The sequence below is a fragment of the Genypterus blacodes genome, unplaced genomic scaffold (assembly GCF_046128005.1).
Source record: "Genypterus blacodes isolate CSIRO-AG114 ecotype Tasmania unplaced genomic scaffold, CSIRO-AGI_Gbla_v1 ptg000323l_1, whole genome shotgun sequence".
Lineage (NCBI taxonomy): Eukaryota > Metazoa > Chordata > Actinopteri > Ophidiiformes > Ophidiidae > Genypterus > Genypterus blacodes.
This window is the reverse complement of record NW_027467110.1, coordinates 7,501-30,000: the sequence shown is the minus strand read 5'-3', so window position 1 is coordinate 30,000 and position 22,500 is coordinate 7,501. Positions and strand designations below refer to the sequence as shown.

At 49.7% G+C, this 22,500-nt stretch overlaps 4 protein-coding genes across 10 annotated transcripts in view; all 4 read right to left on the bottom strand.

Annotated features, from left to right (window-relative positions):
- Positions 1–3,246, bottom strand: part of wdr18 (WD repeat domain 18) — an 8,464-nt gene extending 5,218 nt beyond the window's left edge. The window contains exons 1-4 of the mRNA XM_076137505.1: positions 3,013–3,246; positions 2,561–2,671; positions 1,147–1,280; positions 388–529 (exon numbers count right to left, since the gene is read on the bottom strand). Coding sequence (XP_075993620.1) covers positions 388–529; positions 1,147–1,280; positions 2,561–2,671; positions 3,013–3,222 — 597 coding nt within the window. The 5' untranslated portion in view covers positions 3,223–3,246. The remainder of the gene's footprint in view (positions 1–387; positions 530–1,146; positions 1,281–2,560; positions 2,672–3,012) is intronic.
- A 2,862-nt stretch (positions 3,247–6,108) lies between these two features.
- Positions 6,109–10,148, bottom strand: stx6 (syntaxin 6). The gene is made up of 8 exons (XM_076137503.1): positions 9,955–10,148; positions 9,361–9,529; positions 8,949–9,044; positions 8,775–8,834; positions 8,438–8,566; positions 8,245–8,351; positions 8,057–8,151; positions 6,109–7,929 (listed from the first exon to the last, which is right to left on the bottom strand). The coding sequence occupies exons 1-8, from the start codon at positions 9,987–9,989 to the stop codon at positions 7,853–7,855; spliced, it is 768 nt and encodes a 255-aa protein (XP_075993618.1). The 5' UTR covers positions 9,990–10,148; the 3' UTR covers positions 6,109–7,852.
- Positions 10,149–10,700: 552 nt separating this feature from the next.
- Positions 10,701–14,980, bottom strand: LOC142988356 (ELAV-like protein 1). 6 transcript variants are annotated; one of them, XM_076137492.1, is made up of 8 exons: positions 14,835–14,980; positions 14,435–14,511; positions 14,169–14,234; positions 13,913–14,090; positions 12,997–13,100; positions 12,304–12,475; positions 11,964–12,210; positions 10,701–11,878 (listed from the first exon to the last, which is right to left on the bottom strand). In XM_076137492.1, the coding sequence occupies exons 2-8, from the start codon at positions 14,468–14,470 to the stop codon at positions 11,560–11,562; spliced, it is 1,122 nt and encodes a 373-aa protein (XP_075993607.1). In that variant the 5' UTR covers positions 14,471–14,511; positions 14,835–14,980; the 3' UTR covers positions 10,701–11,559. The 6 variants fall into 6 exon arrangements, with proteins under 6 accessions (XP_075993607.1, XP_075993609.1, XP_075993608.1 ...); XM_076137494.1 differs by having other exon boundaries at positions 11,964–12,189; XM_076137493.1 differs by having other exon boundaries at positions 12,322–12,475.
- A 312-nt stretch (positions 14,981–15,292) lies between these two features.
- Positions 15,293–22,488, bottom strand: misp (mitotic spindle positioning). Of its 2 annotated transcripts, none has more exons than XM_076137491.1 (6): positions 22,279–22,488; positions 18,499–20,727; positions 16,991–17,397; positions 16,802–16,840; positions 15,664–16,720; positions 15,293–15,592 (listed from the first exon to the last, which is right to left on the bottom strand). In XM_076137491.1, the coding sequence occupies exons 2-5, from the start codon at positions 20,624–20,626 to the stop codon at positions 16,619–16,621; spliced, it is 2,676 nt and encodes an 891-aa protein (XP_075993606.1). In that variant the 5' UTR covers positions 20,627–20,727; positions 22,279–22,488; the 3' UTR covers positions 15,293–15,592; positions 15,664–16,618. The 2 variants fall into 2 exon arrangements, with proteins under 2 accessions (XP_075993606.1, XP_075993605.1); XM_076137490.1 differs by having other exon boundaries at positions 18,499–20,677.
- Between the last annotated feature and the right edge of the window lie 12 nt (positions 22,489–22,500).

Sequence of the window (22,500 nt, the reverse complement as noted above, 5' to 3'; positions counted from 1 at the left end):
TGAGAGAGAGAGTGCGAGAGAGAGAGGAGGGGTGAGAGTGAGTGAGAGAGAGAGAGAGCGAGAGAGAGAGAGAGGGAGACAGACAGAGAGAGAGAGAGAGAGAGAGAGAGAGAGAGAGAGAGGGAGACAGACAGACAGACAGACAGACAGACAGACAGACAGACAGACAGAGAGAGAGAGAGAGAGAGAGAGAGAGAGAGAGAGAGGGAGACAGACAGACAGACAGACAGACAGACAGACAGACAGACAGAGAGGGAGAGAGGGAGAGAGAGAGAGACGGAAAGAAATAATCAGGAATGAGTGTGATGGCTGTGATGCCAGGTGACCTTTGACCTGTGTGTTCACTGAAGACTTTACCAGAACAAACCAAACACAGGAAGTGGTTACCTTGACAGTCTGGTCTAAGGACGCCGTTGCCACTCTGGCCTGAGGACCCATGAGCCCACAGTGCAGGTCTGTGATGGGCAGAGAGTGACGGGACAGGACGTGACGAGGCTCAGGGGCGTGGCTTAAATCCAGCTGGACCACACTGCACACACACACACACACACACACACACACACACACACACACACACAGGGTCAGAAGGTTAAATCATTCCGTGTGGATGTGAAAGTGTGTGGAGTCTGACTGAGCTCAGACACTAAGGACCTTTAGAGGCTCACACTCTTTCATATTCCACACACACCTTTGTCTCTGAGCCCTCTGGTGCCACATCAGTCGATACTTTAGACTCCTCCTGCATATCTGATCTGATCACACACTTGAGTTCAGGTTTGGTTTGTTGGAGTGAATCAAGCCTTTCCTCATAAAGTTAGACAGGTTGTTTAACAGGAGGAGTGAGTGTGCAGTGCTGCCCCCTTGTGGCTGTGCTGTTTATGCAGCTACGTGAAGAGGTCTCAGGGGAAAGACTGCAGTCAACATGTCACACACATGTGGAAGGAAGTGAATCATGGAATATAAAGATGAAGAAGCTCATGAGTCATCGTGATCACAGCAGTGGGCCGTTTGTTCTCTGACATCTATAAGACAAGCGAAAGACCAGATAGACATTCAGATCAAGCTCATCCAGGCTGGACTCCAGCAACCCCCAGGAGACACACACACACACACACACACACACTGTCAGAGTGTTGAAGGTCGTACCTGGCCAGACTCCACACCATAGCCAGGTTGTCTTTTCCTCCAGAAACAAAATGGCTGCTGTCATCTGTGAACTTCAGACAGGTGACATCCTGGTAGTGACGACTGAGGACAGACAGCAGCTTTCCTGTGGACACCTGAGCAGTGAGAGGACAGAGAGCAGCTGGTGAGCAGAGACAGAGCCAGTAAAGCTCAGTCAGGGGTCACAGTCAGGGTGTAGTAGAGTGTAGTAGAGTGTAGTAGAGTGTAGTAGGGTGTAGTAGAGTGTAGTAGGATGTAGTAGAGTGTAGTAGAGTGTAGTAGAGTGTAGTAGGGTGTAGTAGGGTGTAGTAGAGTGTAGTAGGGTGTAGTAGAGTGTAGTAGGGTGTAGTAGAGTGTAGTAGAGTGTAGTAGGGTGTAGTAGAGTGTAGTAGGGTGTAGTAGAGTGTAGTAGAGTGTAGTAGAGTGTAGTAGGGTGTAGTAGAGTGTAGTAGAGTGTAGTAGGGTGTAGTAGGGTGTAGTAGGGTGTAGTAGAGTGTAGTAGAGTGTAGTAGAGTGTAGTAGAGTGTAGTAGGGTGTAGTAGAGTGTAGTAGAGTGTAGTAGGGTGTAGTAGGGTGTAGTAGGGTGTAGTAGAGTGTAGTAGAGTGTAGTAGAGTGTAGTAGGGTGTAGTAGGGTGTAGTAGAGTGTAGTAGAGTGTAGTAGAGTGTAGTAGGGTGTAGTAGAGTGTAGTAGGGTGTAGTAGAGTGTAGTAGGGTGTAGTAGAGTGTAGTAGGGTGTAGTAGGGTGTAGTAGAGTGTAGTAGAGTGTAGTAGAGTGTAGTAGAGTGTAGTAGAGTGTAGTAGGGTGTAGTAGAGTGTAGTAGGGTGTAGTAGGGTGTAGTAGGGTGTAGTAGAGTGTAGTAGAGTGTAGTAGGGTGTAGTAGGGTGTAGTAGAGTGTAGTAGGGTGTAGTAGGGTGTAGTAGAGTGTAGTAGAGTGTAGTAGAGTGTAGTAGAGTGTAGTAGAGTGTAGTAGAGTGTAGTAGGGTGTAGTAGAGTGTAGTAGGGTGTAGTAGGGTGTAGTAGGGTGTAGTAGGGTGTAGTAGGGTGTAGTAGAGTGTAGTAGAGTGTAGTAGAGTGTAGTAGGGTGTAGTAGAGTGTAGTAGGGTGTAGTAGAGTGTAGTAGGGTGTAGTAGGGTGTAGTAGAGTGTAGTAGAGTGTAGTAGAGTGTAGTAGAGTGTAGTAGAGTGTAGTAGGGTGTAGTAGAGTGTAGTAGGGTGTAGTAGGGTGTAGTAGGGTGTAGTAGAGTGTAGTAGGGTGTAGTAGGGTGTAGTAGAGTGTAGTAGAGTGTAGTAGAGTGTAGTAGAGTGTAGTAGAGTGTAGTAGAGTGTAGTAGGGTGTAGTAGGGTGTAGTAGGGTGTAGTAGGGTTCTCTGGTTCTGTGGTTTTGTGTTTCCTGACCTCCCACAGGTAAACGGCCTCAGCGATGCCTGCAGCCAGGAAAAGGCCGTTAGCTGAGGCAGTGAGACAGGTGACCACACCTGGACACACGATCTTCTGCTGCAGCTGATCCTGGACAAACAAACAAACAAACAAGATGACACACAGGCTCAGCTGGGGTCAATCACAGGGTCACAGTGCTTCAGCTCAGGTCAGGTGAGGTCAAAGGTCACACACAGACTAACACTACAATACAATTATTGATCATCACTTGATTTAAAATAGTACATGACAGAGTGAATGAAATAGAGAACAGAGAACGATGGAGACATGAGTCTGTTTAGACTTCAGTGTGTGTGTGTGTGTGTGTGTGTGTGTGTGTGTGTGTGTGTGTGTGTGTGTGTGTGTTATCCAGACTCTGCTCTGTCTGCAGGTCCCCGTGGTCCCTCTCCTTCAGCAGCCGCTCTGTTTACCTTCCGGTGGATCTCCCACACGTTGATGAAGTTCTTTCCCAGCGCGGCGGACAGCAGGTGCTCCCCGCTCAGGACGCTGAGTGTCCGGGCCGAGCTGTTCCCTCCCCGGTACGACAGCAGGCTGGAGCCGCTGTGCGGGTCGAACACGCTGATGTTCCACAGCGGAGAAGCGGAGTCCGAACTCACGATCACTTCCAGCGGGGCCGCCATCTTTCACGCACACACACAGACACACGGCGCGGAAGCGGCTGGTCGTGATGTTTGTGGCGTCACTTCCTGGACGGGGTGCATCATGGGAGATGGAGTCTTAGCGCGTTAGAGCGCGTGGCGATGGAGAGAGACGGAAACAGAAAACAACATTAAGTTTGAATCAGCCACAGGGGGCGGGGCCAGGGCGCAGTAAGGATGGTGGATGTGTTTGTGTCTGAATGCAGAGGAGCAAGAATGAAGGGAAGAACATCCTGACCTGTGTGTGTGTGTAGTTAGACACACATGAACACAACACACACACACACACACACGCAACTTGTGTCTGTCAGTCATTAGTCCAGACAAGCTGCTCACTGTAATCCTCTGTCACACCGACCAATCAGCTGCTGATATCAACCACACAATGAGGATTAGAGTGTGTGTGTGTGTGTGTGTGTGAAGCCGCAGCAGTAGTTGGTGGACTGAGTTGCCATGAAGGGTCACACCGTCCCGCTGAGGGCCGACCACAGCCTGCTCACCTGCAACACACACTATCTGTAAGTCACAGTGTGTGTGTGTGTGTGTGTTCATATTTACTTTCTGTTTTCAGTTCAAAGAAAGAAATGATGTTTTAATTTAGTTGGTTGTGATTCAGTGTTTCCTCCATGTTAAAGAGAAATGTGTGTGTGTGTGTGTGTGTGTGTACGCAGGTCAGGCTTTTGTCAGAAGTACGATGTGACCTCAGGTGACTCATCCAGCAGCGAGTCAAGGCGACACTCATCCCCGAGTCGAGTACGCTTCCAAGATGAAAGTGAGAAAGAGGCGGAGTCTCGTTACCGGGAGCGACAGAAGAATTGGGTGGCACAGAGACCACGAGGTATCCTGGTCTCACACCAGGACCCATCAGCGTACGTGGGTGGCGTCCTGTCAGAGGACAGGCGCCAGAGAAGAGGGGGTGGAGTCACCGCGACCCCCAACCCTCACCTGTTTGCCCCGCCCTCTGCTCCACACAGAGAGGGGCGGAGCCTCAGACCTTACCTGAGGACTGAACGAATCAAAGAGACTCACATTGGATATGTGATCTCCAATGAGACTGATGTGAGCGGAGTGGGCGGAGCACAGAGGGATGTTGGGTGTGTCCTCACCATGAAAGGGCGCAGCAGGACCAATTCCTACCAGGAAGGCTCTTCACCGGCTGTCACTCAAACCACACACACAATCCTGGCCAAAGGAGGAGCCGACCTGCCCATTAACCCCTACGCCCTCCATCTGACCACGCCCACAAAAAACCTAATGACCTCTAACCACCAAAATCTGAAGCACATCTCAGGTTTAGCTCCACCCACATCCAGGTGCTCCTCCCCTTATTTGGCCCCTCCAGTTAAACCAGCCCCGGAGCCATGCAGCAACGTCAGGCTCAAGGGCACACAGGCAGGCCACACCCTGACCCAGGAGGAGCAGGGGAGACCAGGAGCAGCTGAGATCCAGAGGGAGCTGAAGATCAGTGAAAGAAGTCACCGCTCCTCCTCTTCCTCTTTTGGGACAAAAGCAGGTCAGAACTGTAAAGATGACTTTAGAGTTCAGTGATAACGCATGAGGAGAAACATCTACCTTAGTTACCTGCTACTACACTTCCACTGAGGAGCTTTAGACTGAACACTTCTTCTTCTTCACGTTCATTCATTTAATAAAAGCCTTTCCACACTTTTATTATGAAATACCAGCAGGAAGCTCATTCTCAGTACTTTCTGACCTTCTCTGATTGGCTCACCACAGATATCAGAGCCACACCCTCATCCGACTACAATGATGACAGAGGAGAACGGGAGCCAATGAAAGCCCAGCACCATGGCGGTGCTCCTCCTCCTCCTCCTCCTGAGCGGTGAGTCCCACACTGACCCCTGCTGGACAGATCTGATAACAGGATCATCTCACCTTCAGTCTGCATCACGACCTCTCACTGTAAATATACATCAAATAAGTAAACTAACAGCTGTAAGTATGAAGTAGCAGGGATGAAGGTTGAGGTTGGTGTCTTCCTGTCTCATGATGTCTCCGTCAGATCAGCAGCATCCTCTGCAGGGACGAAACGTCCCGTCTGTCTCTGCGTCTCCTCTTCTCAGCCATCGGGCTCAGGAGGAGACGAGCTGCCAGCCTGGACCGGCTGAGCTCAGTGCCTCATCTGGACCTTCTGGGCCCCTCCTCCTCTGGTACCCCCTCCTCTGGTCCCTCCTCCTCTGGTCCCCCCTCCTCTGGTCCTCCCTCCTCTGGTCCCCCCTCCTCTGGCCCCTCCTCCTCTGGTCCCCCCTGTTCTGGTCCTCCCTCTGTTCTGGTCCTCAGGAAGTCGTCAGCCTCCTCCAGCCTGCTAAAGAGAACTGCATCTCTACAGTCACTCAATGTGGTAAGTCTACATGAAGTACAGAGCAGAGCAGAGAGCAGAGCAGAGCAGAGCAGAGCGCAGAGCACAGAGCACAGAGCAGAGCACAGAGCAGAGCAGAGCACAGAGCAGAGCACAGAGCAGAGCACAGGTGATCAGCTGAGAGTTTCATGTAGAATCTGTAGAAACCCTGCAGCCTGATGAGCGATGAAGGATAGAAGACAGCGAGTGATTGGCTGAGGGGTCCAGCTGCTGTGATGTGATTGGTTGCTGCTCATCACAGATGTGTGACATGCTGAACATTCTGTCCTCACTCCTGCAGCTCAGGAGGTCCAGTCTGCAGTCCCCATTCAGGTCCTCAACACAGAAGGCTGCAACAACAACATGAAGGCTCCAGAGTTCAGGTTCAGGAGGAGCCAAGAGAGGAGGAGGAGGAGGAGGGAGGTGTGAAGCCTCAGCCTGCTTCACTTCATCTTCCTCTTCAGCTCAACTCATTCTTTTAAAGGACAATAAAGAAACAAACCTTGTCCTGATGTCACTCAGATTTTATTGAACTGGGCTCAAACGTCACTCTGACAAACACAAAGAGGTCAAGGGTCAAATGTAGTGTGAAATGAAGACAGGAAGTCTTCAGTAACTCTTCATCACTGTTCAGCTTCACAGGAAGTCCTGAAGCCAAAGCCGATCAGACTAAGCTCAGCAGGATGATTCACATTATCATGGTGATGTTTTCTGTTCTGAAAGAAAACCTGACGATTTGGAAACTTAAGTAAAATTCAACATTTTCCATATTTGATTTGGATAAAATCTAAACTGAGACTTTTGTCACTGCAGTCGCCTGATTCAGCCAGAGAGAGGACAAGCAAATCAAATCTAAATGAACACACAAACACACAACAACACAAAGCTTCTTTAGTGTTCCATTATTCTCCTACAAGTTAAAGCATTCTCTCTGATTAAACCACAACCAGCTGCTGATTCGGTCTGTTTACGTTTAAACGATTGTACTGCCATGAAGGAGATGAATCTATTTAAATCTATTTAAATCTATTTAAGCCATCTGGCTTTGACGGACAGGAAATGATATCAGACTAAAAACACTGCCAGTTTTCATGAATTCACTTTTGAACCGATTCATTAATTCATGTTTACGTCAGAAAGGACAAAACCATCTGGGGAACAACGTGCATGCAAAGGTTCCGACTGTTAGGGTGGAGACTGGGCAAAGTCAAGGTGGAGTTAGGGCGGAGTCAGAGGGAGGTCAGGTGGAGTCTGGGCGGAGTGGAGTGGAGTTAAGGTGGAGTCAGGGTGGAGTCAGGGTGGAGTTAAGGTGGAGTCAGGGTGGAGTTAAGGTGGAGTTAAGGTGGAGTTGGGGTGGAGTTAAGGTGGAGTCGGGGTGGAGTAAAGGTGGAGTCAGGGTGGAGTTAAGGTGGAGTCAGGGTGGAGTTAAGGTGGAGTCAGGGTGGAGTTAAGGTGGAGTTAAGGTGGAGTCAGGGTGGAGTTAAGGTGGAGTCAAGGTGGAGTTAAGGTGGAGTCAGGGTGGAGTCAGGGTGGAGTTAAGGTGGAGTTAAGGTGGAGTCAGGGTGGAGTCAGGGTGGAGTTAAGGTGGGGTTACGGTGGAGTCAGGGTGGAGTCAGGGTGGAGTTAAGGTGGGGTCAGGGTGGAGTCAAGGTGGAGTCATGTTGGATTTAAAGTGAAGTTAAGCAGCAGATTGAAGAAAAGATTGAAACATGAATCAGGAATATTAAACATCTCAAAGAGCTTTTTACTCTTGCTGACCTCTGACCTTCTGATTTTTCAAACAGTAGTCAACCAAAGTGCCTTTGAGCAGGAAGACTTCAGAATCTGCTTGAAGAGGACAGAACCAGAAGCCCACATCTGGAACATAATCAATAAGTTCCAATTGTTAAACAGTAAACAACTTAAACAAGTTAAAGCTAATATAAATAACAGGAAGTGTAATAATGAGGTGTTTGTCTTTTAGTGTTACACAAAGTGGTTCATGTTAGCAATGATCAGTCTGGATTTAGCAATAATGTGCTTGAGTTTAGCATTGATTAGTTTGGTTCTGATGGAATCAATGAACAAAGAGGAAAGGGACAGTTTGTGTTGAGCTGCATGAGGAAGAGTCCAGTAAACAAACTGCATCATCTCAGTCACGTCCAGCAGAGTCCAGCAGGAGGCGCTGTCCAGGGGTTCTGGCCAACAGGAGCTGGAGGACGAAGGAGGAGGAGGAGCAGCAGGGCCACGACCAGCCAAAGGGGGTTCGGCCAATCAGAGGATGGCGAAGAGCAGGAGGATGACGAAGAGGATGCCGAGCAGCACGCCTATAGCGCACCACTGTCGACGGTCTGCAGACACACGGAGACAAACACAGCTGTGAACCCTGACCCTACGTTTGAGGGATTATGTCATAATATGGGTTCTGATCTGGTCCTGGTCTTGACCCTTAACCTCACAGTGACCCTGCCTGCTCACCGCTGGTCATGTGGGAAACCTTGGCCAGTTTCTTCATCACGTTGTCCAGTCTGGACTGTGTGTTGTCCATGTCATGGCCAAAATCATCCAGCATGCTGCAGGAGGAAGAGCATGTTAACCTGTCTGTCTGTCTGTCTGTCTGTCTGTGTGTCTGTGTGTGTGTCTGTGTGTGAGGTGAAGGTCCTCACACTGCTTGTTCGTCCAGCTCCATGCCGATCCTCTCTGACATGTTCTTCAGGACGCCGATCGTCCCTGACACCAGCTCCAGCTGCTCGTCCTGCTGGTCTGCTATCATCTGACACACACATTGATCAGGCTCAATGATCCATGCAGCGGTCAGTATGGATGAGGCTGCAGGCGTGTGATTGGCTGATGGCTCACCTGCTGCTGAGTCTGCTGCTCATCGATGAACGATGTGTTAGCGTTCTGCAGCTGGCGGTCCAGGCGTGTGTACTTATCTGGACCGGGCTGCCAGATGGGCCCATGGGCTCCACGCTCGCCGACAGGAGCCTGGGCAGCACAACACAAGGGATCAGCTATGCCACGCCTCCACTGGGCGGAGCTTAGCCTTGGGTTGGTCTGGATACACTGCTGTGTGTGTGTGTGACTGAAAAAGTCCACTTGAAGACGGGCTGAAAAACATTGGTAACCTGGAGACGCCCTGCGTGTGTGTGCGTGCGTGTGCGTGTGTGTGTGTGTGTGTGTGCGTGTGTGTGACCTGTTTATTCTTCTTGTCTGCTGATGCTGCACCTGGACTGCACATCTGGTCTTTCATTTGCTTCAAGGAGAGAAAAACACAGATATGTCAGAACACGAACACACACACACACACACACACACACACACACACACACACACACACACACACACACACACACACACACACACACACCTTGACGGTGTTCCTGGTGCTGGTGATGAAGTCCTTCCTCTTCATCAGCTCTGGAGCATCCAGGTTGAACTTCTTTGGGTTTGACTCCACGATGCTTAGAGGCTGAGTTAAGGCTCATAAGCTCTCAGCAGGGTTTCATATTCATGCTGGATTTATCTTCTCTATCTTTATTCAGCTACTGCAGATCTTCTCTGTTCAAGCGTCACAGGGGGCGGAGCTACACTGCTCATGGCTGTCAACACGCTTGAATGTAACAGCTGGATGAAAGAATTAAATGCAAAGGTTTGACTTTGATCTTCATATAAGGAGCACATGAAGCTCATCTCCAGTGACACTGATCACCATGAGGGGGCAGCAGCGGTCTGAGAACACAGAGGAAGACGCTCATGCTAACTTCCTGTTGAAGGATATTGATGGTTTCATCCAAGTCCTCCAGGTCCCACTCGATGGAGCGCAGGCTGTTCCTCAGCTCATTGGTGGTCCAGTCCAACTCCTCCTTGGAGGCTCCGCCCCCCTCCTGTAGGAGCTCGCTCCATCTGTGGTGGAGGCTCTGAGTGGAGTTCACCGCCTTCTGCACCTCCCTGAACACGTGACACACATGTACAAGCTGGACATGTGACATACATGTACAGAAACAGGAACCCAATTTCTGTATGTGTGCGAGTGTGTGTCTGCGTGTGTGTGTGTGTGACTGTGAGAGTTTGTGTGTGTGTGAGTTTGTGTGTGTAAGACGTGTCGCTGCTCCTCTAATAAACACGCAGAAACACATGAACGACCCTGGTGGGCCATGAATGTATTTCGGGTCCAGAGCTGGTAGAGTGGCGCTTTGATCTCCACAGAGCTTCTTTGTCCCTCTGGCAGAGTCAAACTGAAACACGTCGTAGCTAATAAACCCGGAATCGCAACAATAACAACGACGAAACCAAACTGCGGCTCTAACGTATGTTAGCGCGCTGTTAGCTTAGCCCTCGCTTATTAGCTTAGAGTTAGCCTGTTAGCGTCTCACCCTTTGACGACGAAAAACGGGTCTTCCATGGACATGTTGGCTCACAGGCGAGGCTCCATCAGCTGCGTGTCTGCGCTCAACTTCGGCCCGGGGCTTCGTTAGTGTTTCTTTATCTTCATCTCTCCGAAAACTGACGGACGCTCCGCTTTGTTTACATGCGACCACTTCCGCAGCGGAAACCACACGTGACGTCATCCATGTGCGCCCGGCACAACTTTATTTACTGTTACGCTATAACAGCGCACAAATGTCCGGCACAGGCTGCGTGTAGAGTCTTTATATCACATATAACAGCTCTGTGCTCACAGCCAGGGCTCCCAGCTGGAGGCCACAGGCTGTGAAGGCCTCAGACCACCTCAGACCGGCCCACACCACCTGGTCTAACCCATCCAGGGTACAGTGTGAGAGGAGGACAGAGGACGAGGCCTACGGGTGAAAGAAGCAGAGGCACACTGAGCGCCCACAACTCAACAAGGCAAAGGTGGAGGGGCTGCAGAGGGTCAGGCCCAGAGGAGGCCGTGGCTCTGTTGATGTACAGTCTGAAGGATGTCAGTCAGACCTACAGGAGACTTTCAGTTTTATCTGCAGGAACATGTCCAGGTTTAAGCTCAGAGTGAATCCAGTGGCCCGCACCCCTGACACATGGACCTGATCCAGGATCAGAACCAGAGCAGGTTCAGGACCCATTCATGCTGCTCTGTAAGTTTGATCAATGTGTGAACAAGGAAACAAAAGACAACCTGGCGTTAGGAGGAGTGAGTTTTATTCTGAAATCTACTGGTGCTTTTATTGGTCACTTTCTAAACTAAATGAGCTTTGAACACAAAAACTGAGCTGAGAGGAAAAAGTCCATGAACAAATACTATGTAAGAAACAACGACAGAGTGAAGCTGCAACACAAAAACTAAATACAAATGAAAACATCAAAATGAATCTTACAGCCAAAAAAACAAAAACATTCATTTTGATGGTCGCTCAGACTGCACTCCGGCCACAGGGGGGCGCCAAACACCAGCACTCCTGACGCAGTATTCATGTGTGTGTGGTTATAAAAAGTCCCCCCTGCTGGTTGGTCGCCACAGGACGCCGCTGGGAAAAGGTCATTTTATTAGAAACAAAGCGGGGAAAAGGATTCTATTGTGTTTAGATGGATACTTTGTAAGGTTAAGATGAGGCTGTAATGGCTGAGCCTCTCTAATTTGGCCTCATGGACGGGACGAGTGTTTGCGTTTGATCTCAATGTGATGAAGCAGATGAGAGGACCGACAGCTTCAGTGTTCACACGTCAGCACAGTGAAGCTCTGAGCGAAGCAGGCGGGAGGGACAGAGACGTCAGCTGAGGCTAACTCAAGCCTGTTTTCACTCAATCAGCCACAGCCAATTAGAGGCAGCCAGACTCAGTCAAAGCTGGTCAGACTCAGTCAAAGCTTCCCCCTCAACCTCACTCACTCTGGACTTATTTACTAAAAACAACGGACCGATGATGAAGGAATGAGGAGATACGACATGGAAGAAGCAGGGCATGCTGGGTAGACGACCACTCCCAGTTGAAGTGAAAACAGAAACATTTGACTCAGTTCCTGTCCACAGGGAGACAAAGCTCTCCTATTTGTGTCCCTTGGAGGTCTTGAAAGACACCTGCAGGACCTTGTCCCCGAGTCGGTACCCGTTCAGGCTGTGGATGGCCATGGCCGCCTCCTCGTAGTTGCTCATGGTGACAAACCCGAAGCCTTTGCACTTGTTGGTGTTGAAGTCTCGGATCACCTTCACGTTGACGACGGCGCCGAACGGCCCGAACATCTGCCACAGGAAGCCCTCGTCCGTGTCCTGGGGCAGGTTGTAGATGAAGATGCACCAGCCGGCCGACGAGTTCCCCTGGGCCCCGCCCCCTCCGCTCATGTGGTCGACGCTCATTGGAGAGAACCTGGAGGCGGTGGGATGGAGAGGCTCGGGTGAGGTTACAGAAGCAGGTGGGCGTGGCTTCACAGAGATAAACGGGTGGCACTCACCTGAATCTCTGCGCCTGATGGTGCACAGGACCAGCGAAGCGCCGTGATTGGCCCTGGTAGATCTGAGACAACACCTGGGAGCTCCTGGCCTGGTTGGGGTTGGCAGCGAACTTGACAGTGATTGGCTCAGAGGTGCCAGGAAGGATGTGGCCATTCAGGTGCTTGACGGCGTCCTCAGCCTCCGCCCTCTTATCAAAGCGGATGAAGGCCACGCCCCTCGACAGACCTACACAACCAATCAGGGGCCCTGGTGAGAGGAGGGCGTGACACACACACGCACATGCTCGTTTCCTGTGACCTAATTGAAAGTCCTAAGGTGTGTGTGTGTGTGTGTGTGTACCTGGGTGTGTGTGTGTACCTGATGCCTGGTCCACCAGCACTCTGGAGTTGATGATGCGCCCGTAGCCGGTGAACAGGTCCTCCAGGTCCTGCTGGCTCAGCGTCCTGGGCAGCCCGCTGATGTACAGATTAGCGTCTTTGATGGTGTCGGAGCTCGGCCGGGCGAAGGAAACCTGCAGGGAGGAACAGGAAGTCAACCTCCTGCAGCACAGGCCTGCGTCTCCACACGTATGATGACGGAGAAAATAAAACACAATCACAACTTCTAGTGACAGTTTAACCAGAAAGTCTTCAAATCTTAGAAAAAAAAAAAAAACATTTATCCAAAGATTTCTCACAAATCAAAGTAAAACAACTACAAAAACTCAGGAGTAACAAAGCTCAGATCCTTCACACTTTTGGAAAAATAAAAAGGCATAAATTGGTGAAACTGAAGCAGGAAGTAAGATGTTCACGCTGAAGCTGAAGAGAAGCTGCAGCTGCAGCGTGAACACAAACAAGGTCACCTGATCATTAGACTGCAAGTTACACAACAGAAAGGAAAACAACATGACAACAGTATGTAAAAAAACAAAACAAAATACCTCCATCCGTCTGACAGTGAGCAGGAGACAGAGCGCCCCCTACTGCCCAGAGAACATAACACATCTATCAGTGGAGACAGGAAAAGCAAAGAGCACCTTTGGCACATTACCTTGATAGTTTTAGACTGTAGCCTCAGGCCATTGAGGGTACTGATAGCCCTCTCTGCATCACTAGGGTTAACAAAGTTAACAAAGCCGTAACCTAAACTGTGGCCTAGAGAAACACAAAGGAAAACAACAAAATAAAATAACAAAACTGTCCTCCATCCAGCAGCACAGAGACAGGAGGACAAGTGGAACCAACAAGTGGAACCAACAAGTGGAACCAACAGGTGGAACCAACGGCACAAACAAAAGAAACTTTCACAGACTTTTTCTTGTCAACGAGCACAGAAAGCAGCGTTTGCCGCCAGGCGGAGCACTTCCTGTTTGGCCTTTACAACAGGCCGGACCCCAGAGCGACCGCTGCTCCGCACAGAGCGTCCTGGAGCGCTCACAGAGCAGAGGGCTCTGCAAACGTGAGCTTTCAGAGCTTGTTCAGAAGAAAAAGTTTGTGGGTACAGATTCATTTGAGCTCTACAGACAATAGAAGCCTGGAAAACAAAATAAAATACAACAGCAGTTAAGACAATTACATCATCACAATCAGTTCAAACAAAAGAAAAGAAAAGAAACATCACCCAATGTTAAGTGATTACTTTAGGACAAACGCTCTCTGAAAGAAAATACAGCAGTGCAGAGGAAGAGACCCAAACAAAGATGGAGCCTCAGCAGCAACAACAGAAGAACTCCAAAATCAAAGTCACATCAGCTGAACAGATGTTATCTTAAAAAACTGGAGGATCACAGAGAATCACACATCAGCACAACACCGGCCGCCTGTGTGTGTGTGTGTGTACAGGAGAACATGCTGCTTAATGCTGACATCTGAGGCCTGCGGCGCTGAGGTCTGAGCCGAGGTTAGGCCTCAGGCAGGCCAGCAGGGGGCGCTGTGTGGTGGAGCTCGGGTGGTGTTTGTTGTGTTACCTGCCACTTTGTCCCTGATGAGCTTGGCCGACTCCACGTCGCCCACGCTGCTGAACAGGGAGCGCAGCTCGTCCTGGCTCATGCTCTGAGGCAGGTAGTTCACGATCAGGTTGGTCCTGGCGTCCAGCGAGTCGTCGCCCACCTGCTCATCGTAGCCGTTGTCGTAAATGTCCGTCTGCTGGAGATACCAGACGGTGGATGAAGTACATGTATGACATCATTGGCACTGGCAGGCCAATCAGACAGCAGCACTCACCTTAATGTGGGCGGGGCCTCTGGCGGCATGCTGGGAGTCACTTTGAGATGTTTGAACCTCACACACCTGAAATACACACATACACACACTTTATTACATGACGACACACCAGATCATAATAAAGTTCACTTCAGACTGGATCCATCCTGTACATAACGACCCTGCGGCTTCTACTTCGGTGGTGCGCGGGCCGTTAGATCATCGCGTCTCGAAAGATCTGGTTGTGTGGCATTCACGGACCCACAGCGGCTCAGTTGATCACTCACCTTCAGGTATCTGATGTGTCCTCGTCTCACAGCCATGGAGATGCTTCAGATGTTTCAGGTGCTTCAGATGTTTCAGTCTAACACAAACACAGATGAACACTGAGGCATCGAGCGGCTAACAGCAGCACATTCCGCAGCTTCATGTAAACACGTGACCGCCAGCTTTTAACTTTATGTTGTGAAAAATTATCAATGTTAACAAACAAACCTAAATCAAACCAGTGTGTCTTAAAGTCTCAGTAAAGAGTAAACGGCTTCAGCGCGCCGCGGCACAATGAAGCTAAGCGGCTAACAGCGCTGCGCGAGCGGCAAAACGCTGCAGCGACAACACAACAAACACAATGTGAGCGAATATTACACAATGTGACACAATACACCAAAATAAATTACAATGTCTTACATTTGCTCCGATAAGAAGATATTCACTGATATGATCGCCGCGGAGATGCGAGATAATGGAAGCAGCTCGCTTAGCTGTTAGCTTTCCTCACAATCACAGAAGGAGCGCGCTGGCATGCGTGGAACTGTAACCTCGCGAGACCGCGAATCACCGGAACCACGGTCCGTGTCTGAAGTTATAGCGCCCCTCCTGAATAGGAGGGTGCGGTTCATGCATTATGTTTGAATCCGAGCACGTGACAAATTCAGTGACCTCTGACCTATAGAGTGGCGAGTCTATATCCGGGTGACTATGCGCTTTCAAACTCAGTAAACTGCGGCCCCATGGTCTCATTTCCAACACGTTTAAAGGCATGAGCACCAATAAATATCAAACATTTATTTAAATGTTAAACCAAAAATAAATCTGGTTTTGATATTTTTCGGGGCTTCAAACATTGAAACACACATAAAAGAAAGTGATATTTTCTCTTTTTAATGAGAACGACAGAAGTGATAGGTCGTTTTGTTGAATCTATTTATTATTAAATGAACATTTCATATTCAGAAGTGCAAATGGACCAAGAAGAAACCCCACACAGCTTTAGAGACCTGGGACGCTTCATAGATACTTTGGAAGCTAAACTGTATTGTACTGTATTGTATTGTCGCTGTATTAAACCTTATGGATTCCATCTTTTTTTTCTTCTTGATTCTCCCTGTGCATTGTGGGGATTTTGAGCACACTGGTTGGAGGCGTGTCCAGTGAGCAGCCAGGTACTTCACGACACGACACGACCTTTGTCTGTCTCTTATTCTTCTTCTGTTGTTCCAGTGTCTCTGGTCTCAACTATTCAAACATAAAGTGTTCCAGTCACCAGTCACTGTGTCCTTGACATGTTTGAGTTCATAACAGGTCATGTTTGTCATTTAGAGAATGAAAAAGGTTTAATGTGGCCTTAACAGCAAAATCAGCTTTATGTTATTGAAGCAGAATGATACTATGTAATGAAACACACACTTATATAGTGTAAGGATTGTTAATGAATGCCGTTGTCATTGTGACATGTTTAATGCTATTACACTCTAATGTCACTCTAATACAGAAATTCCACCTCTGTGCAGAAGCTTTCAGACATGTGATGTCCATCAGGTGGTCACACAAGTGCAGCGTGAAGCTTTAATCACTGAGCCAGACTTCAATAAGGAACCAGACAGAGAATGTGCTGGTGGTGTATTTGATACATGCACTGATAGTTTTTCATGTGGACATAAACTTGTACGTCTCATTTGACTTGTGAGCGGGACACTGGCTTGGCCATCAACACGTGCGTCCCTGTGTCATTAAATGTGGGACTGTACCTTTAACCACTTAAGCCCAGAGGGAGAAATACTACTTTGGCATCCTCTGCACACTTCATATCTCAGTAATACAGACATCTCAGATGTGATGACAGGAAGGTTCCTGTGTTTAGTTTTTTCATGTGGTTCCTGCTCTGCCTGTCTGCCAAGCTCTATTCCTGAATGAGCTCTGCTAGAGCTCCTCCACCAGGGGGCAGCAGAGAAGGTCTTACTCTGAGCAAGTACAGTAACTACCTACCCTCCTCCATTTCAATATTGGTTATGGTCTTTATTTGAGGCAACCTGAAAGTCCCCTTAATCATCATTCTTTCTGCTATCAGGTTTTACTAGACCTATTAAATCTGTGATCAGAAACTAATCTCCAGGCTTAAGTGGTTAAACTCTGCTGATTTCATGAAAATGTCCCATTCTCCTCTTGACGCCCGGCCCCCTGCAGGCCAGAGGTCACAGCTCCACCTTCGCTGCGTTCAGGTTGACGAACCTGCCGGCCTCCCAGAGGAGAGCTCGCTGGTTTTTATGACGGATGACTCGAGTCGACTCCACAACCTGGAAACAGAAAACATTCACAACAGCGTCAACAAAAGTCCCTCAAAGTGAAGAGTTGTGGTCCAGAAAGGGGCCACGCACCTCATTGTTCACATCGTCAGTGGGCTGGATTCCTGCGTACTGGAGAGAGCAGAGGGAGGGGTTAATTTGCTGTCTAGATCCTTCATCTCATGCAAAGTAATGACTTCTTATCTTCAGAACTTATCTTCTTAAAATTGATATTTTATAACAAAGGAGAGATAAAGACGTAAGGTAAAAGATGAAGCTCACCGAACTCTCCTCCAGCCTTAATCTCTCTTGTCTCTCCCCAAAGTCCTGCAGCAGAGTGTCCGTCAGGCCTCTCAAAGGAGGAGGCGCTGAACGGGAGGAGAAGGAGGAGGAGGAGGGTTGAGAGGAAGAGGAGACACGGTGGTAAGAGGAGATGGAGGAGGTGGGCTGGGAGGAGGAAGAGAAGGGGGGTTGAGAGGAAGAGGAGACATGATGGTTAGAGGAGATCAGGGAGGAAGAGGAAGGGGGTAGAGCGGAAGATGAGACACGATGATAAGAGGAGATTGGGGAGGTGGCCTGGGAGAAGGAGGCAGCAGGAGATGAAGGTGTCCAGGGCTGGGCGGTGATGAAGGAGAAGGGCAGGCGTGAGGCAGGACGAGGCGAAGGAGATGACAAACTGCTGGATTTATCTGAAAATGATGATAAATGACGACATCATCGGTCAGGGTGCAGCAAAATGGGCGGAGCCTATGGTAACGTTTTGAAGAATGACCTCACAGTTCATTGGTTCCTTTCTGCTCATCACACACAAACATGTCAGGTTATGGTGTGATGGTGTACATTCTGCAGTACCCATGAGCCTTTGCAGCTGTTGCCATGGAGAGGAGTCTTTCTAGAGCTGTGAAATCAGAGTTTCATTCAGAACCCAGAACCAAACATGCAAGAACAGATCCAGAATCAGAATCTGCTGCAGCTTCCCTCTGTTCAAAGCTAACAGGGCAGGAGTTTGATCAGGACGGCAACATATGAACTGTTTTCACTCACTAAACATGTGCAAGCATCATGTGGGCAGGTTGAGTTCCTGTGTAGGGAAGTTCTGGTTAATCATCACTCAAACTGCTGCTCATGCTGATCCACCTGGACTTTGGTCCTGGACTCATTAAGTTACTCATTTCCTGACCAAACCAATCTGTTCACTACACTCTGTCAGCTGTAGAGGGCGCTCTGTACGCTCTGTACACTCTGTACAGAGGAACAGGCTCACATTCAGCAGTTTGCTTCTCCAAACAAGTTGGAAATCCACAATGTTCATGTTTAAGAGAAACCATCTGTCGTGTGCGTGTGTGTGTGTGTGTGTGTGTGTGTGTGTGTGTGTGTGTGTGTGTGTGTGTGTATGTGTGTGTGTGTGTGTGTGTGTGTGTGTGCGTGCGTGCGTTTGGTGTGTGCGTGCGTGCGTGCCTGCGTGTGTGCGTGCATGCGTGTGTGCGTGTGTGTGTGTGTGCGTGCAGGCGGGCGGGCGGGCCTGCGTGTGTGCTCGCGTGCGTGGTGCGTGGTGCGTGGTGCGTGGTGCGTGGTGTGTGGTGTGGTGTGTGGTGCGTGGTGTGTGTGTGGTGCGTGGTGCGTGGTGCGTGGTGTGTGGTGCGTGGTGTGTGGTGCGTGGTGCGTGGTGTGTGGTGCGTGGTGTGTGGTGCGTGGTGCGTGGTGCGTGGTGCGTGGTGTGTGGTGCGTGGTGCGTGGTGTGTGGTGCGTGGTGCGTGGTGTGTGGTGTGTGTAAACTGAGGAAGGTTTACCTGGTTTTGCTGCTGCGGTGCCGGTTGGGTAGAACTGACTGATGGCCATCTTGTTTGCCTGTTCCACCAGAGGAGCTGGAGAGAAGAGCAGCTGGTCGGTCCAGGTCTTGGGTTTGTCCAGGTGGTCCTCCCTGGACTCCCTCAGCTCTCTGAGCTCCCGCTCCCGTCTCAGGTGCTCTTCGATCTCCTTCTCTATCAAATCCGAAGCTCCTTCTCTTCTGGAGTGCAGGCTCTCCCTCCAGGATGGAGGAGCAGCGGAGGACGAGGTGGCATCGCCCTGAAGTGTAATGTTGGAGTTGGTCGGTATTGGGGATGGGGGGGAGGATGAGGAGTGGGAAGATGATGAAGATGGGTTGATGATTTTGAAAGAGGCTCCATTTTGATCAAGATTCTGGATCCCTTCACCGTCCGTCTCATCTGTGCTGGTTGCTCTGTCAGTGACCTGAGGTTCCACCTGTTTCAGCTTCACCCCCTGGACCTTGGGTAAACCTCTAGGGAGGACCATGCTTGAGTCATGGACCTCTGAGCCCCACAGGGTGATGGAGATGGGAGCTGAGTTCGTCCGGCTGATGTATAACTCAGTGTCCTCAGGGTGTCGATGAGGGCAGCAAGATGGAAATCCTTCAGCATCTCCTGACTCAGACCACGAGGGTCCGTCCTTCCTCCTGCGTCCCTGCTTTGACTCAAACATCATCCTTCTGTCCATCAGCTCATGTGGAGAGTCTCGGCTGTGACGTCCCAGCAGCCTGTCCTGGTGCTCCAGTTCCTCCTCCTCCTCCTCCTCCTGGCTCTCTTGCTGGATGACAAAGCTCACTCGGTTCTTCTCTTTAGCTTTTACAGGTGCAAGTGGGGACATCAACCGCTTGGTTTTGATCTCCACCATCTCAGCCTGGCCATCGCTGTGCTTCAGACCTCGTGAACGTCTGAGGTTCTCCTCACGTTCCTGGGTTATTCTGATTTCCCTTTCAATCGGTGTCTCATAGCCACTTGTAGACTTGGTGTTCCTCTTCTCTTGCCGCATGTTGTCATTGGAAGTGCTTCCATCACTGGTGTAGCCGCCGCCTGGTTCCTGTGAAAGCTCCTCCACACCAGAATCCAGGTCATCAAAAACACTGCTCTGACGACTGGAGCTCTCCTCAGTCCAGCTCACGGTCCCTTTTCTCCCTGTGGAGGTTTCACCTTCTCTCTCATTGAACATCACTGTACCTTCACTCAGCCGCGCCACTCTGTCTTCTGTTTTCGTCTGCCTTGGTGGAGGCGTGTTGAGCTGAGCTGTCTTTAGATGTGTTTTTGGAGATCTCGGACTTAAAAGTGCCTTCAGCCTGTCCTGCTCCATCTTCAGGAACTGCTCCCGGGCTGTATTGAAGTCGATCTGCTCCTTGTCGATGGTCCCGGGCTCCGCCGGCTTTGGCTCTAGTTTGGAGCTGATGGGACCATAACACACACTGAACCCATCCATCAGCGTGGTTGCAGAGCGGCTAAGATCCAGATTCTCCAGCCCACTCCACTGTTTTTTGAATGTGGGGCTCTTCTTGGGTGCTTGGCTTTGAATAATCTCCTTCCGGAGCTGCTTCTCCTCTTCCTCCCCGACCACACTGACGCTGTTCTTTGCGTCGACTTTGTAGTGGGACTCACCATTGATCTCCTGAAACAGGCTCTCTGGTTTCCTGCTGCTGGAGTACGTCTGCAGTTTGAAGGCTCTCTCCTCTTTCAGGGTGGCCAGCTGAGCCTGCCGCTGCGGTGAGATCATCCAGGCTTCATTGAGCTCTGCCTCCAGACTCTCTGGGTCCTCGACAAAGGAATAAAAGCCGCTGTGTGAGCCTGAGCTGCTGGTTGGACTGCTGGGGCTGCTGGGGCTGCTGGGCTGCCATCCTTCACCAACACTTCCTCCATCGCCCTCTGACACCACAACATGCCTGGTCTGGATCACCACGTCCCTGAACGCCTCACCCTGCTGAGAGGACACAACCACAGCGGAATGGCTGTGAGCCACTGAGATGCTGAGTTCTGGTTCTGGTCCCAAATTGGTTGGTTGACCTCGCGTGGGGCTGAGGATGGTGCGGAGGTCTGAGGGTTGCAGCCTGGGGGACAGGGTCTGCAGCTGCCACCTTCTGGGGGTGCTGTCCATGGGTGCAGGGAGCCTGGCAGCAGACAGCAGTGGAGACTCTGAAGAAGGAAGCTGGTGAAGAAAGCTTGATTGAGTCAGAACATCTTCATAGTCACCTGCAGCTATGGAGAGAGGAGGTTAGCTCAAACATCTCTACAACCCCAAACCTGCATCTCTGTCTACCTTTGACTTTTATAATCTGACCCCTTGACCTTGAAACCCTCCTGACAGTAACCTGAATGATCTCTCTCTGTTAGTGTAGGAGACTTTATGACTTTATTCAAACAGACTCGGCTGCACAAAGAACATGCATGGGCCCGGCCTCTGAAACGGGACTCAAGGTTCAGTGCTCAGCCTCTTCAACCAGCCATGTGTGTCAGCCTCTGTGTCCCTGTCTTACGTAAGGCCCTTAATGGTTTGGAGGAAAGGTGAAGTCATGGAAAATAAAGCAGCTCTGCTTTCATGATGGAAAATCTGAGGAATGTCAATGACAGGTCAATAAAGTTTATCAGAGGTGATCAATGGGTGATAACAGAGGTTATGGGACATTTACAGCATCTGCTATCACCCCGGCTGATGGAACAGGAAATGTAAGGAGCAGGTTCAGTGTGACCATCACCAGACACCAACGCCCTTTATTCATCTATGACAGCGAGGCTTTGTGCTGGTGTCGTGTTCCCACAGTGCCCTCTGACCCCGTGTGACCTTTATCACCTCACTGTCTTTACTAGTTTGGGAGATCTCTAGTCTCTCTTTATTAGCATGAGTTCATGTTTCTCTTCCACAGGGGGGCGCTGTGTTGGACCAAACTAGTGTCCACTGGACTCACATGTCTGTCTCACTGCATTTCCCTTACAGGATGCAGTGAGACAGATTTAGTACGTCTACATATTTACAGAAACATTGTAGGTCAGAAAACGTGCTTCACAAAAAAGAATAATTGGACTCATTTTGTATTGGAGTATTGTCACAAGTAGGGGGCAGGCCTAACACACACACACACACACACACACACACACACACACACACACACACAGTGCTCTTAGCTGTTGTGCAGTGTAACGTGTTCTGAAACAAACTGTTCTGTTTGCTAATCGCAAGCTAACACCTGCAGCTTCAGCCTCAGATAGACCTTCTGCTCCTCGTCTCTTCCTCTCTGTCGGCTCTGTGCTCTCTTCTTCTTCATCACTGACCTGATTGTTGTTCACACGCATGGAGTCCTCACATTTAAAACATGTGAGGACATTTAGTTTGAATGTGATACAAATGTTTTAAATTAACCTGACTGTCTTTCACTCTCTGTGTGTGTCTCTCTCTCTCTCTGTCTCCCCCCCTCTCTCTCTGTCTGTGTGTGTGTGTGTGTGTGTCTCTGATAAGAGGCTCTCAGTCGTCCTGACTCGTCTGCTGTCCTCTGATATCTGTTCTGTCATATTTGCAGTTGATCAGCTGTCTCTCAGTCAGACTCCACCTGAAGCCGCTGACATTTCATCGACTATTTCTTATGTTCATGAAGAGTTCAAGCCAAAGACTTAAACAATAAAACTAAAAACCCAACACAGATAAACAAAGTGTGAGTGTCTACAGTCGGAGTGTCAGAGTGGAGTGAGACTCCTTCAAATTAGGATCCTGTTCTCTACTCAGATATGAAACAACAACAACAATCATCATCCTACCTGTCAGCTGTGTTCTCCCTCAGGCTGCACAAAGCTGTTGAAATCTATTAAAAATGGTTCAACTGGAGGTTCGGTAAAAGCCGACTGACTGATGTGACAAAGTTCAGCTTCTATCACTCATCTGAGACTCCACCCACCATACACACACACACACACACACACATACACACACAGATAGACACAGACACACAGACACACACACTCACACGCACAGACACACAC

Coding starts and splice junctions, on each gene's coding strand:
- stx6 (XM_076137503.1), bottom strand. CDS start 9,989: ATGTCCATGGAAGACCCGTTTTTCGTCGTCAAAGG. Junction 9,045..9,360: donor AGGACTTGGATGAAACCATC/AATATCCTTCAA, acceptor ACTCAGCCTCTA/AGCATCGTGGAGTCAAACCC. Junction 7,930..8,056: donor GGTTTCCCACATGACCAGCG/GTGAGCAGGCAG, acceptor GTGTGTCTGCAG/ACCGTCGACAGTGGTGCGCT.
- LOC142988356 (XM_076137492.1), bottom strand. CDS start 14,470: ATGGCTGTGAGACGAGGACACATCAGATACCTGAAG. Junction 14,235..14,434: donor GACACATCAGATACCTGAAG/GTGAGTGATCAA, acceptor TGTGTATTTCAG/GTGTGTGAGGTTCAAACATC. Junction 13,101..13,912: donor CATCAGGGACAAAGTGGCAG/GTAACACAACAA, acceptor GTGTTTCTCTAG/GCCACAGTTTAGGTTACGGC.
- misp (XM_076137491.1), bottom strand. CDS start 20,626: ATGGACAGCACCCCCAGAAGGTGGCAGCTGCAGACCCTGTCCCCCAGG. Junction 17,398..18,498: donor CACCGCAGCAGCAAAACCAG/GTAAACCTTCCT, acceptor CATCATTTTCAG/ATAAATCCAGCAGTTTGTCA. Junction 16,841..16,990: donor TAAGGCTGGAGGAGAGTTCG/GTGAGCTTCATC, acceptor TGCTCTCTCCAG/TACGCAGGAATCCAGCCCAC.